The sequence below is a fragment of the Marmota flaviventris genome, chromosome 5 (assembly GCF_047511675.1).
Source record: "Marmota flaviventris isolate mMarFla1 chromosome 5, mMarFla1.hap1, whole genome shotgun sequence".
NCBI lineage: Eukaryota > Metazoa > Chordata > Mammalia > Rodentia > Sciuridae > Marmota > Marmota flaviventris.
In genome coordinates this window covers 136,752,358-136,774,221 of record NC_092502.1, presented here as the reverse complement: position 1 = coordinate 136,774,221, position 21,864 = coordinate 136,752,358, and the positions used below count along the sequence as shown (strand labels likewise).

The 21,864-nt window shown below is 32.6% G+C and overlaps 1 protein-coding gene across 3 annotated transcripts in view; it reads left to right on the top strand.

Annotated features, from left to right (window-relative positions):
- Positions 1–21,864, top strand: part of LOC114093468 (cadherin-10) — a 103,930-nt gene that overhangs the window by 38,735 nt on the left and 43,331 nt on the right. For all 3 annotated transcript variants that reach the window (XM_027936254.2, XM_027936253.2, XM_027936252.2), the window contains exons 2-4: positions 13,292–13,586; positions 15,826–15,945; positions 16,334–16,501. In XM_027936254.2, coding sequence (XP_027792055.1) covers positions 13,292–13,586; positions 15,826–15,945; positions 16,334–16,501 — 583 coding nt within the window. The remainder of the gene's footprint in view (positions 1–13,291; positions 13,587–15,825; positions 15,946–16,333; positions 16,502–21,864) is intronic.

Sequence of the window (21,864 nt, the reverse complement as noted above, 5' to 3'; positions counted from 1 at the left end):
GAGAGGAATTGTGTTTTTGATATGGAAACCATAGAAAGGATATAAAATTCTTTCTCTTGATTAGGGAGTGATAAGTTATTAAAAGAGGATATAAGGTGGAAAGATTGTTGGATACCCCTATGGAAAATACTGTGCATTACATATATGTAATTAAAAGTGAAGTATCATAGATGAAGAATATGCCTTTGGAAATAAAATTCTCAATATATGACTTGGAGAGAAATGTAAGAAACACAGACAAGGGAATAAAACATGAAGACAAAGAAAAAAATAGAAGCTAAGGGATAATGGAATTAAAGGAAAAATGATGAGGATTGATGTCTGAATAAATAGGATGTCCAAAAATGTTGAATGTTAAAATGGAGGAGAGGGGCACTAATAAAAAATTTTATTAGAATGTCCCAGAACTGAATGGTATGAGGCTGCTGACTGAAAGGACTTGGTGAGTGTGTTGCAGTTTTACTACTATAAACTTTAGGAAATCTGGATAAACAAAAATTTCTTCAAACTTTTAGAAGGAAATAAACCCATGAGTTTTATACAAAAGATCAGAAGTCAGAATGAGTATAACTTTTTTTTTTTTTTTTTTGGTACAGGGGATTGATCTCAGGGGCACTCAACCACTGAACCACATCCCAGCCCTATTTTGTATTTTGTTTTGAGACAGGTTCTCACTCAGTTGCTTAGTGCCTTGCTTTTGTTGAGGCTGGCTTTGAACTTGCTATCTTTCCATCTCAGCCTCCTGAGCCACTGGGAGTACAGGCATGCGCCTATGGGCCTGGTAACTATAGCTTATTTTTTTTTACTGTAATGTGAAAATGAAGATAAAGAAGTTGTCCATTCAAGAAAAACAATATCCAGGCTTCTCTTTCTGCCCAAGAGAATAAGTGTACATATACTCAGTATTTATCACATCGAAATGAAAAAAAATAAATAAGGGTATAACATACTGGAGTTGGAAGACACAGGGCACTGGTGAAGAACTATCACAGGGTGACAGAGATAAACACAGTTTGAATCTCACAAATTCCCTTTTGGATCATATCAGCAGACTCTGGGGGATGTGTCTTGAAAAAGATGGAACCTGGTTGACCTCACTGTCTAGGCAAAAACATAGGCAGTTATAGATAAGCCTGTGGTTGAGGTAATTGTAAGCAATAATTCTGTTATTCTATAGTAATTGTTTTGCTATTATAACAGAATGTTACATACTAATTTAAAAATCTATATGGTATAAACCAAGAATGCCAAGACATTTTTAAAAAAATAGATAGGAATTGTTATTTATTTGAACAGATATCAATAATTATTACAACAAATTGAGAGTGTTTTTAATGAAATAATCATGCCTGTCATAATTTAGTTTGTTTTGTGCTGCTTTATCAAAATACCAGAAACTGAATAAGGAAAAAAAAAAAAAACATTTCTCACGTATCTGGAGAATGTCAAGGTCAGTGACAAAGAGTTGGCATTGGACAAGAACAATTTTGCTGCATTATCTCATAGTGGAAGATGAGAGGATGAGAAAGCAAGAGAGAGGACCAAACTTGTCATTTTATTTAAACCTATTTCCATGATAAGGAAGCCACTCTTGTAACAACAGCATTAACTTTCTCATTAAGGCAGAGCTCTAATGGCCTAACCTTCCCTCATTAGTCCTCATATGCCAAGACTGCTGCACTGGTGATTCAGCTCTCACCAAATGCTTATTGGAGTGGTAAGGGGAGACACATTCAAGCCACAGCAGTGCCAATGGACAAATGGAGCAAAATGGAAGGATCTAAAACAGACAAAAATACATTGATGATCTAATTACAGTTAAGAATTAATGGCTTAAGAAAAATCTTTTTTGAATGCTGATTAGAAACACAAATAGGTCTTTGTGATATGTATAGCATCATAGGCATACATCACACACACATTCAGATGGTAAAAGTGAATCCAATGTCAAAAGGAACACTTATAAAATATTAAAAGAGAGAATTATATGGCTCAATATATATGATTTTGAGTTAGGAAAATATTTCTTTAAAGAGATACAGAGAATAATAATCATATAATGAATGATTGATAAATTTGACTATATTAAAATTAAACATTTCCCTAGGACAAAGGAAACTATTATCAATGTTAAAATAAAAATCTCAAACTTGAAGAAGTCATTTCTGATGACATACTATAAATTGTTAAATCCGAATGTATAAAGAAACCCTTAAAATTGAGAATATGTCAAGCAGATCAAGAAGAACAGAGAGGGAAGAAAGATATAAATGCACAACAGAGGAAAATTGAATAGTGTACAAAAAAATAAGGGAAGGGGTGATCTCATTCATAAAAATAGCAAGGGTATATTCAAGAAACAGACCAGTTTGAGTATAGTTGGTTGAAAGGAGTATGAAGTCAAAGTGACAGGCAGAGGCTACATCATTATGAATTAATTATAAATAATTATAAGTTACTTATAATTAATTATAAATTAAGCTATGGGCTTTAGATAATGCTCTAAATATGCTAGGAATCCACTGATGGATTTTGAGCAGAGTAGTGGCATGCACTGTTTTACACTGAAAGATGATCTCTTTGGCTAGGAGGTAGAGAGTAATCCTGGAAGGACAAAAATAGAAGTGGAGTGACCAGCTTCGAGAGCTTCAGTGGCAAACTATGGAGGCTGGGATTCAAATAGCAACAGTACAGATTATGAGAAGCAACTGAAGATATATCTTGAAGCCAGAAGGGTTTTGCTTATGGAATAAGAGGGTAGAGCAAGGGGGAAGAGTCAGTGACTCCTGGGATTTCACTTTGCTTAGACTTTTTTTTTTTTGGGGGGGGGGGCGGGCGGACGATGCTGGGATGGAACCTAAGGCTTTGTGCATGTGAGACAAGCACTCTACCAACGGGTCTATGTCCCCAGCCCTAGGTTTTTGGTTTGAATGAGTAGCTTGATAATCACAGTTAACTGAATTGGAGAGCCATGATTTGTTCAGAGGATGGAAATGATGCACTTGTTTTAGGAGAAGGGTTAGTACTATTACTGGGAAGGTTTTTCTCAAATTATTTGCTCATCACCTGTGATCATTAATTTTATGTGCCATCTTGATAAAGATAGGGTGCCCAATTGTGTGGTCAAATATTTGTCTTACTATTGTTGTGAAGATATTTTTAAATAGGATTAACAATTTTAATCAGTAAACATTACATATATAGATTAACCTCCACAATGTGTCTAGGACTCATCCAATTGGTTAAAGGGCTTAAAATCAAAGACAGAAGAATCTGAAAGAAGACTTCTCAAGATTCTAACAGAAATGCAGCTTGAGTTTTCATCTTGCTACCCTGTCCTATGGGTTTCTGGCTTGAGATTTCAACATCAAGTCTTACTAGAATTTTAAAAATTCCATCCTTCCTTACAGATCTCAGAATTGCCTGTCCCCACAATTGCATGAACCAATTTCTCTCTCTCTCTCTCTCATTGTCATCAATGATTGACAAATTCTCCAAAAGTAGATCGGCTGTCTGTTTTGCCATGTCAGCTTTGCATGAAGAATGTATCTCCTGCTTTCTTTTCCTGGCAGTGCACATTTGCCAAGGGACCAGGTCTGTATTTTTAAACTTTAAGAAGCACTGAGATTGAATGCCTTTAGAGAAAAACATATAAATCGTCAGTTCAATTTACCATTCCTTGGAGGACTCTCCACTCTCACCTATTTCCTACTTTTATATGTTGTTTTGTTTTGAACCTAATAGCCATTAGTCTCTAGCAATATGGACAGTTGTGTTCTGCTTTCTGAAGCTTTCAGCCTTATCCTTAAGCCTCCCTCCAGACTCATAATTCAACACATCTTAAGTCTTTTGCAGAAGAATGATAATGTGCTTGAAGTCCCTTGCTTCAACAGTGTTTGCCCTTTGATGCTATGTGAGCTCTGGGTCTCTAATTCCCAGAAATGCCCTCTTCTTTGGTCAACCACAGGTCTTCACTTCAAACCTATAGCAAGAATGGCCAGTTTTCCAGTATATAAAGCTGGTGCTGATCGCTAGTTACCTCTGCACACTTTTCCCCTCTCAGGTTCCAGTTCTGGTTGTATACACAGTGATGGGGCCATAGCAATAGGATTGTTTCTTAATCTATCTGGCTATCGCACATGTCACCAGTGGGAAAGTGAGCCTGCTATTACTAATCTGAGTAATGCTATTCCTAAGATAAATCAGAGATGTGTATGATACCCTGACAGTTTCAGAGAAAATTTAAATTTGTATCCTTTTGGGTTGGGGAGTGGCACGGAGGATTGAACTCAGGGGCAATCAATCACTGATCAACATCCAGAGCCCTATTTTTGTATTTTGTTTAGAGATAGGGTTTGTCTCAGTTGCTTTGCACCTTGTTTTTGCTGAGGCTGGCTTCGAACTCTGAATCTTTCTGCCTCAGCCTCGCAAGCTACTGGAATTACTACAGTTGTGAACCACTACACCTGGCTAGATTTGCATTCTTTTTTTTTTTTTTGGTGGTGGTTCTGGGGATCTATTGAACCAAGGGCCTTATGCATTCGAGGCAAGCACTCTATCAACTGAGCTATATTCCCAGCCCTATATTTACATTCTTATTCCTACAAAAATTAAATATGTTCCTTGGTAATCCATGTATCTATCATATTTCCATTGATTCATATTCATAGTTGATTTGAGCTCCTGTCTAACTTATAACCTCAATATTCTTCAATATGAAGAATAAGATTTTCTTATTGTACAGATCCACTTTCATCGTAAAGCAGTTGTTGACCCCCATTTTTCATCATCTAACTTTAACTTTTCCACTCATCCAAAATATTGAGGATTTTTAAGAAATAGTACAAAATGGGCTAGGTGTAGTTGTGCATACCTCTAATCCCAGTGGCATGGAAGGCTGAGGCGGGAGAAAAGTCAAGGCCAGCCTCAGACATTTAGCAAGATCCTAAGCAACCTAGTGAGACGCTGCTTCCAAATAAAATATAAAAGGACTGATGATGTAGTTCAAGGGTAAAGCACCTTGGAGTTCAAGCCACAGTACAAAAAAGCAAACAAACCAAAAAACCCTACACAAAATGGGCCCTTATAGTTTGAAAAAAAAAAAAAAAAGAAAGAAAGAAACATTTGTGTGGCATTTGACTGCAATATTCATTTCCTTCTAGTAATAGGTAATGGAGTACTCTATACAGTATTTATTATTAAGAGTCCAAAAGAATAGAAGGCTTGGTTCCTGTCCTAAAAATAAATACATGTTTTCTTTCAGGATGACTTACAGAAATAATATTTCAAAATTGTCACATGTGTTTTGAAAGTTTTTGCACGTATTTATATACATATATGTATACACATAATTTATATACATAGTTATGAATAAAATATGGAGAATTTATACATATGTATACTAAAATTATAATTCAGGCAGAAGGAAAGAGACATAATTTTTAAATCAATTTATATAGAATCACAGTTATGACCTTGAAGGCTGAGTAAGAATTTTGCACAATGGATAAATGGAGAAGTTATGGACACATGACATCTAGTAGTTCTGGGGAACTTGTCTTTCTATCTGATAAAGGTGCACATGCCTCAGCCAGAGAGAAGCAGCCTGCTTTATTGATGACAGCCTCATATCTTGATCTCTCTATTCTTTTGATAAGGAAAACACAGAAAGTTAACCTAGAATAAGTTTTTCCTTTTTAACCTAATGCCCTATATTTCAGAGGATCTGTGCATCTATCAGATACTGCATTCAGTATTGTTTTTGTATTTTTCACACATACATACCACATACGTATAATTAAGTTTTTTTTATACAATAACATTTATTGCATCTTAAAACAATCCTCATTTCAATAATTATTTTAAAAATATGAATATAAACATTCAAACTCCTCTTTCTAGTTCTCCTCCCTAGACAAAGGACCTCTATGGGCTTAGCAACCCCTTCAAATCACCCTTTGTAGCCAAGTCTTCAATTCTCTTGAAATCATAAAATACCACGTGCAGAATTTTCACCATTATCTTCAATTTGGTGTAGTACATTTCAGTTCAAGAAATATTTAAGTAAACTCCTTCCATTGGTATTTATTCCTAGCCCTCACTTTCCTTTCATAGCATCTGTTATCACACATTTTTTTGGTGAAGAGGTGGACAGAAAAATTCTCAGTTGCTTTCACAGTTCATATAATTGACATGATCTTCCTTTACTAATTATTCTTTAATCTTTTTTCACATAATTAATAAAAAATGAAGTCAGGCATGGTGACACACATCTGTAATCCCAGTGTCTTGGGAGGCTGAGACAGGAGGATTGCAGGTTTGAGGACAGCCTCAGCAACTTAACAAGGCCTTGGATAACTTAGTGAGCTCTGTCTCAAAAAAAAAAAAAAAAAAAAAAAAAAAGGCTGGGCTTGCAGCTCAGTCGTAAAATGACTCTGGGTTAATTCCCCAGTACCACCCCCCCCCAACAAAAAAGTCATATATATTCAAATATATACATAGTTTACATATGTATTGTAAATCCACAATTGTTAAGACTTGTCTAAACTGTGAGAAAGTAAGGTATCAATGTTCACCTGTATTTTCGGACCACAAAGGAATAGTTTGCATAATTTGCTCATTTTTAAAACTATAAGAAGGAAGACACTAACTTCTTAAATAATATAAACTTTCTCTAAAATATTTCCTTTGTAACTCTATTTATAAAGGATAATCTTACAAGTTAGAAATAATATGTCTACTGTATGTTATATATGACACTGATGTTCTTGCCATGTAAAATATTTTTTTTTCCTTTTTTAATTGTGGGCCTCTGAAGTAGATAATGCCTGTAAAAGTATGTCTATGAAAAAAATCAATGCTTTTGATGTTGTCTCACTGTTTTTATGTACTAGAAAAAAAAAACCCTAATTGATATGCTTCAAGATGTAAGTTTACTAAACTTTCTTTTCTTTTCTTTGGTACTGGGGATTTACCTCAGGTATATTTAAACACTGAGCCACATCCCAGCCCTTTTAATTTTTTTTATTTTGAGACAAGGTCTTGCTAAGTTGCTTAGAGCATCCCTAAGTTGCTAAGGCTGACTTTGAACTTGTGATAACTCCTTCCTCATCCTCCCAAGTTGCTGGGATTACAGGCATGCACCATCATCCCTGGCTAGTTAACTGATTTTCTAAAAGGTGGTACCTTCTAGAGTTGTACAGCACTCACTGATATGAAAACTGATTTCTTGAAGAGTCTTGAAGAATTCTTAATGGCTTCAGAAAGAACTCCCAAACTTCCTTGACCATCCAGATTAGGGTCACCAGTCAGGGGCTCATAATCGCAAGGCCAACCACCCTGTCCATATTTTACTTCCCCATCTCCCCCCCAAAATTAACTATTTATTTATTTCTGAACAGAGTTTGTTTGCTGGCATTAATGTGCTTTCAGCTGATTTCTGATGCTAGACTACCTTTTCTGGTATATTTTATTGAATTTGGTTATTTGAGTCAATGCCTTACTTTTCATAAGATATAATTCAGTGGACCAGTAAGAGCAGTATGTTAATGTTGATACCCCCAGAATTGCAAAGGATATCTGCTACATTCTAGATTTCTTTTCAACAACAATAAAATATCTAAGCTATTTGAAAGAAAATCAATCATAAAATGCTCATTGTACTTCAGAAACTATTCAACAATATCTGATATTTTTACAACAATGAACATGAAAATGAACAGAAATTGTTAAATTCAGAGAATGTATGTTATAGTTCTCTTGATTCTTTTATCAAAATTCTTCTTTCAGAGTACTATAAACATTACAAATGTGATTCTACTTATCTATACAATTATTTCTCAAATTTTGGACTGGAGTCAAATACTAACAATTACCAATATCTAAAATGGTCTTAATATTCTGAATAAGAAAGAATCTCACAATATAAACAATATAAGAAGTTTCTCAGAACTAGTCATCTGACTTTTACAGGAAGTACTAGTATTTTTTTTTCTTTTCTTTTCCTTTCCTTTTCCCTCTCCCTCCCTTCCTCCCCCCACCCACCCCCCCCTCCTTTCCTTTCCTTTCCTTTCCTTTCCTTTTCTTTTCTTTCTTTTCTTTCCTACCAAGAATTGAACCCAAAGGCACTTAATCACTGAGCCACATCCTCATCCCCTTTTATTTTTGATACAGGGTTTAACCAGATTGCTTACAGCATCTCTAAACTGATTAAGCCGGCTTTGAACCTGTGATCCTCCTGCCACAGCCTCTTAAACCCCTGGCATGTGCCACCATGACTGGCTTGGTATTTATTTTCACTTTTAAATTTTTTCAATATTTTTTCTAGCCAAAAATGGAAAAATGAGGTAAAAGCCTTTATGGATTCTTTCAGTAACATGTTAAACTTCTATGTACTCTGAAGATAGATCCTTTTATTGTTTTAGTGGTATTTCCTTATTTTATGAATGAACAGGAAAAAAAAAATGAACTGCTATCAAGAGGTAAAATATTTGCTATGGTCTGAATATTTGTTTCACCCTAAATTCACATTTTGAATCCCTAACCTCCAAGGTGATGGTATTAGATGGGCCTCTGGGTGGTGGTTAGGATGTGCAGGTGGAAAAGCCTTCAGGAATAAGATCGGTGCCCTTGTAAAAGAAGCCTCAGGCAGACCGCTGGTTCCTTCTGCCATGGAGAGCTCAGCCAGAAGGTACTGAAGAGGTGTCAGCAGACCCCGAATCTGCTGACACATTGTTCTTGGACTTTCCAGCCTCCAGAACTGTGAATGTAAATTCCTGTTGTATAGCAGCTATGTGTCTGTGGTGCTGATTATAGCAGACTAAACACTGTGAAACAAGGATCCTCCAACATGAACCCATCCTGGAGTTTACTCTTAATTTAACTTCCATGCAATAAACAATTGACTCTCTAGTTCCTAAACTGGGTAATCCAGAGTTCCTTTTAACTTATAAGCTTTATTTTATGTAAATATCTCAAATGACTGCTTTATTAGAAATGTTATAAAAAGTATCAGAAATATGCCACATTTCAAATTACCGGGCATTTATTAATCATTTATATTTCAATAATTCTTTAATATAAATGGATTGCTTAGTTTTAAACATTACAACTACTCAATATAAACAAACATAATGATGCTATAATTAAACATGTCTGAATAAAGTTAAGGCATAGGAAGATGACTTTTAAATGTGCAGTGCGGTACCAGTTGTTCTATTTTCATTAGTTGTCATGTATCTTGCCATGTCCTTTATCTGCTTGTGAATTTACAAGTAACACAGCAGGTTGTGAATTTTTAATAGGCTTTCCTCAAGGAAAGAAAAGGTCAGTATTAACATAAAATTCTTCTTAAAGATTTGTGGCACAAATGTTTCACACCGGAAAACAGGTGTTACTGAGAAACTAAAGTCATAATAATCTAATATTTTTTCCCTGTTTAAAGAAAACTTAGTGTCATATAATAAAATAGCACAAGACAAGTTCTTATAAAAGTTATTTCTCGGTAAGTAGGTGCTGTAAGTTTTTTAACACATGTTCCATTGATGTCTCTTCTCTGCAACAAAAATAAGTGATCTTATTCAATTAAATGTTTAACAAATTCAAGTACTGAGGACTGACATCCAAATAAAAAAAGGGAAGAGTAATTAGAGGGTTACAATTATAATAATTAATTATTGTCTGAACTTACTAAATGAGGTAGAACAGGAAGTCACACATACACAGAATGACGGAAGGAAACAATGCCAGTGCACATGTGAATAGAGTATGCTCAGAAAAGATGATTGGAAACTAAGGAGATATGTAAAAATAGAGGAGAAGGATTGCCCATTTGTCTCTTCCTGTATCTGCTAGGAAAGCATCAGCATTCAGTGTACCTGCAAGGAGTTGCCTTTAACAACTCATGGGTTTCATCTTTGAGAAGAGGCATTTTCTCCAATCTTGGGAGTATAGGAATTCATCTGACTCATTTAGTATAACAGATGTCAATTTTAGTTTTTTACTTATACATTTCTCAATTTAAAAAAAAAAAACCCTTCTATCATAAAACATAGGTTAATATCAAGACTGTAAATAAGGTCATTTTAATCTTTGTTTTCTTTTTGTTTGTTTTTAGTTGTAAATGGACACAGTACCTTTATTTTATTTATTTATTTTTAGGTGGTGCTGATGCTTGAACCCATTGTCTCACACATGACATGCTAGCCAAAAGCTCTACCTCTGAGCTACATGCTCAGACCCAATATTTGTTTTTCTTTTTCTTTTCTTTGTTTCTTTTTTTTTTTTTTTAATTTCTTTGCTTTCCGTCTTTTTAATTTTTTTTTTCGGTACTTGAAATTTAATGCAGGGACACTCTTCCAGTGATTTACATCCCCAGCCCTTTTTAATTTTTATTTTGAGACAGTGTCTGGCTAAGTTGTTAAAGGTGGCCTCAAATTGCAAATCTTCCTGCCTTAACCTCCCTGGCAGCTGGGATTACAGCCGTTTATCACAACATCCAGCTTCATGTTTTACTCTTTTTAAAAATGTTTATTTATTTCTTACTCTTAACTAATATAATAGAGTTTACTTGTGTACCTCTGTAAGCAAAGTTTTCTTTAAATACAAATTATTATCACTTCAATATCGTATAGTTCAAAAAAATTATTATGTCTATAGTTTCTTAACAATAAAACACAAATACATAGAGAAAATTAATGAGACGGTTACAGTTATAACTATTTGCTTCTCTTAGTTATATTTCTGTTGGAGAAAGTAGACATACTTCATTTTTAAATTTTTAATGTCACAGTCTGACTTACAATCCTCATCTCTTTGATACCCTGCTACATGTACAATTTTCTAATCCAATGGAAACTCCCACAGTATGTGATCCAATTATAGAATCTAATTTTTACTCTCTGTAGTATAATATAAGTAAAAGTAAAAATCCTGCTGTGATTTATATTCTAAAATTCAGCATTATAGAAATTAATATCTCACCATATGAGCAGCTTTTTAAGTATGTTTAACTGATTAGAATAGTTGAACTGATTTTAATCAGTTTCATATCTTGCTTTATATCCTTGACCAAAATCTGTGTTCTATATTCATCCTCTGTTCTAAGATGTGAAATTTGTAAAATGGAAAAACTTTTCCCAGTTCAGATGTCTTCTCATTCTTTATTAGGTAGTTTGGGTGTGTATACTTAACAAACCCTCCATTATTCCTGTAGGCTAGTTTGGTAGCTGTCCTGTGAATATCCATCCACACCTTGTTTGAATCTTTCATTGAACTAGAATGAAATTTTTGATTTCTTTTAGTTGTACCTGACTCTTCTGATAATAAACAAATATTTATCCATTCAAATTACTGAATGAATAAAAAAAAATCAGAACTATCTACTGCAAACCATAAAGTTAACTGTTCAAATGATGGATATTGATATTATCAATGCTCGTTTCTTGAATTATTTTGATTCCCAGTCAGAAAGAAATGTGCAATTCCTAGATCTGCCATATGGAAAATTGCCACTGTGTGGTACATGCATATAGTTGAAAAGTTTCCCAGCAACTATGTGCATTTTCATTTACTAAAGAGCATCAATCTTGTGACTTTTTGAGAGTGGTTCCCTGGACAACACAATCATATGTTACTTCTGAGGGCTTTTCAGTTAAAAGTAGATATTTCCTGAGTTTTCCACCCCTACTTTACTGTTTATGAATAGCTAAAAATGTATTTAAAATTTTGTTCTCTAATTTCTTTATCTTTGTCTCTAAAGTGAATATGCCTTTTGGGTTTTCTGTCTTGCATTATATTTGTAATAATGAGTTATCAATCCTGAAATAAGAGAAATAAAAATATTTTTCAAGAGTTGATAGGTAAATACAAATTACTGATAATCATTAAAAATCAAACTACTTTTGTTGATAGTGATAATATTAGAAATTAAGAAAAATCTACAATTTATTAAATATTTCTTAGGGTAAATAATAAAAATTTGAACTGTAATATTTTGTTTCAAATAATAAAACTGTAATCCTAACATGAAAATGTTTACTGGTTGTGTGCTACAACTGAAGAAAACCTTACAATCCTTGTGGTTTTCAAAGCCAAACTTCGTCCTTCCTATGGCCAACCTCCTCCTTTAAGGACACAAATCCAGTGGAAGGCAAGAGATACACTCACTAGAATCCATATCCATTTTTATAATCCACAATGCATGAGGGACACATTACTACCTGCTCAAACATCCTTGGGCTTCCTTTAGGTTCTATGGGTATCTCTTCTCCAGGTCTTCTTAAGACCAAATTCACTCACTGATACCTGTATTCATATGTCTGAGGGCTGATCTTATAGGTGGGTATCTGGTGAAAGGCAGAATATACGGAACTTTCCCATGACACACAGATTCCTGGGTTTGCATTTGTACTCACTGTGATGGTACTGGAATGGGATGTCCATGTGGATGCATGAAAAGCTCTTTGATGTAATGAATTAATTTTGAAAGATTAAGTGTAGTTTTCTTTGGACATAGGCAAGGAAGAAAGAAAAAGACTTGCCCTGCATTGTCTTGCCATTTAAGGATTTTAAGAAGATAGATTTGATAAGGCAAGAAGCCAGAACATATTTTATTTTATAGTTTCCTATTTTTTTCAGTAATAAGGATCAAATAATTTTTAATTTGACTTATGACATATATATTGTATGTTTTATGTAGATTTCTATCTGAACTTGTGCTATGAGACCTACAAACATCTATGAGGTAGTCACTGTCTTTTGTTTGAACCAAAAATGATGTATATTTTTCCTAAAGTATACACTATGTTTTTCAGCTTTGTCTATCTTACAAATCCTAAAATATTTCTAATTCACCGATAGAAATACAATGACTGACAATAAGTTTGTAGAAGGTGAAATTCCTGCAAAATATGAGAGTTAAAGACTTTTCCATACAGCAAAAGATTGAGAGAACTATGTTTACAACAACACATCAAGACTGATGGTTGCTGTCTCAATCAGATTTATTTGCCCATGAAAATGGTTATTTACCAAGTAAAGGGAAGAAGGGATTTGGTTCATTTTATTACTTTTTCCCATTTATAAAAAAAAATCTCAATGATACATAAAAGACTATTCCTGGTGCTTAAAGCATATAAATGAGTGTTATCAAACCTATTCAACTCTCATTTCCAGAAGTAAGATTACTGACCCCATTATTCTGTGATGGGATTTGAAGGACCTTCTTTGAATTCTTTCAGCATTATTCGCCTTTAAACGTTATCATGGAAATGCTCATTTTTATTTCCCATAGCTTCATTCAGACCAAGATAAAGGAGATGGATCACTCAAATATATTTTATCTGGAGATGGAGCTGGAACTCTTTTTATTATTGATGAAAAAACAGGTGATATTCATGCCACAAGAAGAATTGATAGGGAGGAAAAGGCCTTTTACACTCTACGTGCACAAGCAATTAACAGAAGAACTCTGCGGCCAGTGGAGCCAGAATCTGAATTTGTGATAAAAATCCATGATATCAATGACAATGAACCAACATTTCCAGAAGAAATTTACACAGCTAGTGTTCCTGAAATGTCTGTTGTAGGTAAGTTCATTTACAGCATTATGAAGATATTTAAAACATGAAAAATTTCAAGAAATACTTAAAATATTAGGATAAATTAACTGAAAACATTTTTATATTCCTTATCAAGACTTCATGTTTAACATTATTTTAGTTAGGAAATAAGGAAAAAAGAAATTAATGCATTTCACAGTGCTTGTGAATTTGTAAATCATATATATATATATATATATATATATATATATATATATATATGATCTTCTTTTAAAAATTAATTAAAAATTGACTTTCAATAAAAAAATGTGAAAATATTAATTTTTGTCACATGGATTTGTATAACAGTTGTGTAAAATTCTGTCCTAGGATATAATTATAGTCATCTCTTTCTTTCCACAAAGGCTGGTTCAGGGCTGCCCACAGATACTGAAATTCTTGGATGCTCAATTTCCTCATATAAAATGGCACAGTATTTGCATACAATGAATGCCCATCCACACATGTATTTTAAATCATTTCTAGATTATTTATAATACCTACTGCAATGAAAATGCTATAGAAATAGTAGCTATACTACATTGGATAGAGACTATTACAAGAAAAACTCCTACTCATATTCAGTAGATATATATTTTTTAAAAATATTTTTGAACCCAGGAAAATTGAGTCCTAAAATAAAGAACCTGCAGATATAGGTGACCAATGATTTCAAGAATACTATTGCGTGGTGCAGTGGTTCACACATGTAAAGCCAGTCACTGGAGAGGTGGAGGCAAGAGGATTCTAATCCTGAGGCCAGCCTGGGTAGTTTACTGAAAACCTGTCTCAGAATAAATAAAAAGATTGGGGTTTATGGCACAGTGGAAGACCATTTGGCTAGCATTCACGAGGCCTTGGGTTTAATTCCAGTACCACATACACACAAGAAAAATATTACTATTAATGCAATATAGAATTTTATCTATGTATATTAGTTACGAATTACCAAAAGAGTTTATTTAGCTTATCTATATATACCAAATGATGGAATTCAATTACTGATTTATTTCTTACTATGTATTAAGATACTCATTTATTATAACACATACATATATGTATTTGTATATATAAAATATACATGTATATAAAAATATACAATATATTTAAAACTGCTGATATGAATCTCAAATTGAAATAAACCCCCAGTTGAAAACACACAATTAATCATTTGCTGGTAGAGAATTACAAGGTTGAATTTTGAAACTTATAAAACAGAAGTCATGAAAAGGGTAATATTCAAAAAAGTGAATTTTACTTTTTCACTTTAAATAAAAATAAATATATTTGTAGGAGAATAATGCTAATACTGTCATTTTTAATTAGATAGAGGATGACAAAGAATTAAATGCACCACGAAATTCAGATAATATTTTTAGAGAGACACATTTGAATTTAATACAAATACACACTTTTCAAATGTATGTGCATTTTTTAAACTGATGTGACTGCTATGATGATTTTGGTTTTTTTACATGTAACAATTTAAATAGTAAAGTTTTAAACTGCAATTCTCAAAAGATTTGGTCTGGATTGTTATTTAATGTTTACTTACTAAATTCCAAAGGCTTGGGACAATCACCTAACTCTAAAGCCCTTGTAAATATCATGAACTTTATTAGATTTTAGTAGTTCATGAAAATTAGGATCATCTTAGATTGTTTCTAAGTTTAGAATTTAATATATTCATAAAGATGTATTCTAGATCAGATGTTAATTATTTTTTAGAGTTAATTAGTGCAGGGGTGAGGAAGAGAACAGACTTATTCCTTTGTGCTTAGATATGCCCTTTACAAAAAAACAAATCTATTATATGAAAATAAATTTAAATATCAAAACTGAGAATTTGAAAAATTATCATATTTGTAACATTTGAAAAACTGCACCATTATCTATTTCATACATTTAAAAATACTGTTGATTAAATATAGATTATGTAGTTGAACTTAAAATTGAACTGCAGTAACACCATATAAATATAAAAATCAAATATTTATATTTTATCACCTTACTATAAAGCCCTTATAAATATGAACTTTATTTTAGTAGTTCATGAAATACACACACACACATACACATATATTTGATTTTCATCCAAATTATATGTAAAAGTTTCATTAAGGGGTCATTATTAAAGACAAACATCAATGAAGTCTTCAATGAAAACGAGTGCTTTTGCTCCTCCTTCTGGTACTGTGCAGAACTAAGCTGAGTTTGGATACTTCAGGTACTTCTGTGGTGCAAGTCACAGCTACAGATGCCGATGACCCTTCCTACGGGAACAGCGCCAGAGTCATTTACAGCATACTTCAAGGGCAGCCCTATTTCTCTGTGGAGCCGGAAACAGGTCAGGAATAATGAATCGGTGTTCGTTCATTTAACCATCTTTGTGATCTTTATTAGTACAGAGAGGGGAAAATGAGAACAAAGCATTAATACTCAGGAAAGTTTGAGGATGCCACAATTAAAGATGACAAAATTCAATGTTAAAATATCAAATGTGCTAATGGAAATGTAATTGTTTTGGTGTTTTTACATATGGATTCAGATGACTCTAGAATACACTGGGAACTGCTAGAAAATATTTATATGGAATTATTTTTACAATTAATAGAAATCAATATCAAAAGAATATCTTTTAAAAATTCACTAGTCTAAAATACTACTTGTGAGCTGAATCAAATAATAACTGAAAATCCAGTTAGAATAATGAAAGTATTTGTATTTTCTTCAAGGTATCATCAGAACTGCTTTACCAAATATGAACAGAGAAAACAGAGAACAATACCAGGTGGTCATCCAAGCCAAAGACATGGGTGGCCAGATGGGAGGTTTGTCTGGGACCACCACAGTGAACATCACACTGACAGACGTCAATGACAATCCACCTCGCTTCCCACAGAGTAAGTGGCCTTTAATGGTCATTTATGTTCATTCTGCAGAAAGTTTTAGAAATTTTTCTTAAAGTTTTAGAAAAATTATTTATGTTAATTTATGTTACTAAACATGGTTTGTTTTCCACTTTGATTATTTTCCCCCCTTTAGTGTCCTACCTCCCACTGTTGGTTTTCATTGTTATTTTCCATTTCCTCTTCCTGTAATGTTTTGCCAAGGATGTTTTGAAGAGATGGTTTTCTAGCTGCAAATTCTTTTAACTTTTGTTTATCGTGGAAGGTTTTAATTTCATCTTCCATCCTGAAGCTTAATCAAATTGTGAAATATGATATATCAAGAACTATGTAATGTTTTGAACAGCCAACAATAAAAAAAAAAAAAAAAAAAAAAAAAGTTTTAGAAAAATTAAAAAAAAATAGAGTTAAAAGAAGAAATAAAATAGGAACTATCAATTTTATTTGAAACACTTAAAAATGTGCTATACAAATGAACTAAAACTATATGTTGATGAGTTCACTGTTATTCAAAATAAAATGAAATATTTCAGGCATATTTTATTCAGACAGGAGCTGTGATTAACAAACATCTTTATATTTATACATTTAGTTTAATATTTTACTGAAAATGCACTGTTATAATTAACAATTCACTCCTCTCTATTTAGAACTTAATAAAAGGACCCTAGCTTAAAGGTAAATTTTTATGATACAAAATATAATTTGACAAATTATAAATACTTCATCAGAAAGGGCTATATAGAAAAATCTTCTAAAACCTGAGAAATATTTCCAATCACTGTGTATTTAATGTCGACTATTAACACTTCAAATCCTCAAAATAAATGCAGAATATATTAAGACCCCCTAGCTTCTGCCCTTATAATACATACATTTATTCTTCTTTGTTTCTTGTACAAATTTGTGTGACTACATGCCTAATTGTGCATAGAGAGAATGATAATGAGTCTCAGTGGACACACCCAAGACCAAATCAATTTTTTTTCTATTCTAAAAGAGCCTGTACTTCAAGATGGAATTTAATGTTGTTAAAAATGAGACATAAAAATCAAATTCTAGTGATAATCTAATTCCTCATCATTTGCTGAATATTTACTTCTAAATATATCTCCAATTTCAGTTAGTGTTTTGGTTTAAATATTTCCCTAATAAAATATTAAAATATAAAATGCAATGGCTTTTTTGTGATGTTTGTATCTTTGAAGACTATTACTCAGAATGAATGATAGTGTAAGAATTCACTGTGTTTTTTTTTTTTTTTTTTGCTATTTATTTATATACTTTTGTAGTTCTAGATGGACAGTTATAGCCCCAGCACTGTTTGATGATTTGAAAGCATTTTATTCTTTTCTCTGTTTTTTGTAATCAAAATGTGATTATTAGTAGTGTATTTTTTGAATTATATTGCCTACAATTACTTATGTGAAGGAATGTTAAGTTCAGATAGAACCTTCTTCAGAAGACCAATTGCCTGCCTCTATACCCATGGCGACTGCTTGCTTGGTGTTTGATGCAAGTGCCCATCACACATAAGGTTGAGCCCAGAACAATGAGGAAGGCATCCATGTACTCTATTTTCAAAAAATCAGGTTTCATCTCCACATTATCTTTGTCAATTTACAAGAAAAAGCAAACTGATAATAAATACACATAATTCCATTAAACAGGTTTAAAGATATAAACAATTTAAAAAAAATTCATAACAGGAAAAAAAGAACACTGTAAATATACAAGATCATTAAGATGGAGAAAGAAGGACTGAGGGAGGGAGGAGGGGAAGGCGAGTAAGGTATTGGGGAGTGAAATTGATCAAATTTTGTTTTAATGTATGTATGAACATACCATATTAAAACCCACCATTCTGTATAATTAATATGCACCAATTAAAAAATAAATAAAACAAATTTTGGATTACATATGTATTCCTGGCCACCTCTTATCTTGAGCCTTTTACCAGGAGAATGAACATGAAAATTGAAGAGAATAAGCCATAACTAATTAATTTCACAATGTACAATGAGCAAAGTAGTTTGGAAAAAAATGTATTTTATCAGTAGTTAATAATCATTTAGATTAGTACTGTATTCTTAAATTCTCAGTAGTCTAAAATGCAGTCCATTCACTAATGGCACATTTGATAAGCAAATATATAGATTCTAATTAAATGAAGAAAATTAGACATTTTATAGGCAGTAATGATCAATGAAAATACACTTGATTATGTTTTCAATTGCTGTGAGTCCTTTATTCATTCATTTAATAAACATTTCCTTTCATTTTATTAACTTGAAATTTTTGATTGCCATCTCTTAGGCACAATATATAAAACCTGCTGTAATAATAGTGGCAATAATAATCATTAGGATGCTAATAATAATGAAAGGAAAAACTGCAATAATTTTTGCATTTTCTAAATGGCATTTTTACAGGACACTGTGCCATATTATTTATTGACCTACCTTATTTAATCAGAACAAGTCATTCAGATCAGTGTTATGATCTCAATTATATAAATGAGAAGAAAATGAGTGGTTAAAGATGTTAAGGCCAAAGTGATAGTTATGACAGAGATGTGTTGACATCAATGTTCAATTCTAAATGTGAAGCACAATATATTTAAAGGGATTTTAGCACATCCTGCTTCCTGACTCATTATTTTAAAATATGGATGGAAACATAATTTAGTGATTTTTATTTGCTAAATTATCTTTTATATTACAAACATTTGCAACTGTATCTGACTGTTGGGAACACTCAGTCATGGCAATTAGAATGTCATTTGATAGCCTAAATCATCTAACATTCAAGAAACTTGATTTTAATTTCTAATATCATTTTATTAGATACACAAAGTTAGTTCTGTTTATGTAATCTTTCATGTGTAATATATCATAGAAATCTCATACTAACTTTGAAACTAAGAGTGGGTATAATAAAGAGAACAAAGAGAGAAAACCAATGCTGTCTATTAACAATATAATGTAAATTTAGAATGTTTGCTACATGTGTAAATTTTCTATCAGCCATGTTAAAAAAATAAGCAAGACAGGAGGAATTTATTTTAATTATATATATGTATTTTTTAAATTTATTTTGGTGTATATGGACACAACACAATGCATTTTATTTTTATGTGGTGCTGAGGATCGAACCCGGGTCCCACCTGTGCTAGGCGAGCACTCTACCGCTGAGACACAATCCCAGCCCTAATTATATATTTTTTAATGCAATATTGTCCTTTATATATGTCATCAGTATAGGACACAGTTAGATAGTTTTCCATTCTTTTTCCCCTCCAAATCTTATATTTGGGTCAAATATATTCCACTGTCATCAAATTTTAATTCAGATGAACTGCATTTTCAATGCATAGCACAAGAGTTTTAGTGATTTGATTGTAACCTGCCATATTTGCAGTTCAGGAGCAGACCCTGCGATCAACCTGCATGAGACTCAGTGATCTCATACTTCTAGGAGCATTTTCACCTTGATGAACTGAACTGCACTTTCTATTTTCCAGTGTCATTAGTTACACTGGACACTAGTATATACTTTGTGGCCTGATGTAAGACTAAATAAATAACTCTCTGAGGCATTGACTCACCGTCTAGCACTTAGTTTATTTATTTAGTGTCCATTAATGTTGATCTGTGCAAGTGCTGCTCTTTTAACATCTTCATCTTTAAATGTTATAAAAGTAGAGTCAAAACTTAAGCTTTCAATAAAGTTGAATCATCCAAATTTAATATTTCTGAATATGCTGCATAAATACTTCTGTCATTTAGAAGGGACAGGGACCCATGCAAGCTAAGATGTCCTGAATCATTTGTTTGTTTATTTTATTGTGTGAATTTATAACAGTGGTTCTCAGTTTAGGGCAATTTTGCCTGCAAGATGTCAATTGTCAATATCTTGACATATTTTTTTTGTGTTACCTGGTGGGTCCTACTGACATCTAGTGGATGGATGCTGGGGAGGCTGCTAAGAATCCTTACAATACAAAAGACAATTATTTAAGCCAACATATCAATAATATTTAGGTTGACATTTTTAAATATGTTAAACGAATAACAATTAATTCATGTAACTCAAAATATTTTTTCTAAGGTTGCCTAAATAAGTTTAAAAACTGAAAGTGCATAAAATTAGGCAATTTGATTTTCCTGAACCTCAATCCCTGTATATAAATCACTTGTTACTCATAATAATGTTGCAAATAATCAATAAGGTCACATAAATAAAATGGCTTCAGTAGTTCTCAAAGCATATAATAGTATTTCAATACATGGATTTCCTCTTGAGAAGGAAAAGGGTAAATATCAAGGATTATATCTCAGTTTTCAAATTTTAGTGTTTTTCTTGTTCTGATGCCAAGCTGCCATTTATTTATGGCCAAATATTAAATAAAAACACCTCAAACCTGGAAAGATATATAATCATGAGTTTCACAATAAATTAAATGTGCTTGTCTCATAAATAACTGCTTAACACTATCTTTAATGAGGACTACAGGGCAAATTAGTCAAATATTCAATGTTCCATGAGATTTGCTATTTCATTTTACAAAAGTTAGAAAGATATTATATGTCCATACATTAAATATATTTGTAATGCATCCCCATTTGAATATTTTAGCCCTATCCATCCTATTTTGTTCACTTTCTATATGAATTTTCTAAAATCATAATAAAACCAAATAGGCTTTATGGAAGTAATCTAAGCAAATATTAAATTACTGTAACTAGATCATTGTATTTGGCAAAAGCAACTGGACAACAGGATTTTTTTCAAAATTACATTTTATTTATTTATTTTTAATAAAAACATCCCTGGGAAAATAATTCAATTTTGAGTCTAGAGTCATTCATTGTGTGAGGGATATCTCATCTATAGTGAGCATGCTAGGCCCAGCATTCTTACTTTAATGTTGCAGAGAACAGCTGCAGGACTCTACTCTCAAATTCTTTCAAGCAAAACAAAACAAAAACACCAGAAAGGAAGACCCTCTTCTAGAGAAAAAGAGTTTGCAAAAGCAGTTAAACCGGTGGTCAGGTTTCCATTCACCTAGTTAGTGTCTAAGATTTGGCTCTAGTTTTTGAAGGAACTGCAAGTGTCAAGATAGCAAAAGGACTCAAGAGACACGATTTGGTATCCAAGACTAGCATCTGAGACTCAGGCAAAACATACAGACCTGACCCACAAATGGGTTGCAAACCCTTGCACAATTTTCAGAGGCCATAGCTATTTACACAACACTGAAACAAAATACAAAGAGAACAGATTACTTTACATTCTAGCTAAGGATGTGTCTGCTGTCCTAGCATTTACTCACAGAACTTTTTTTCATACAACTT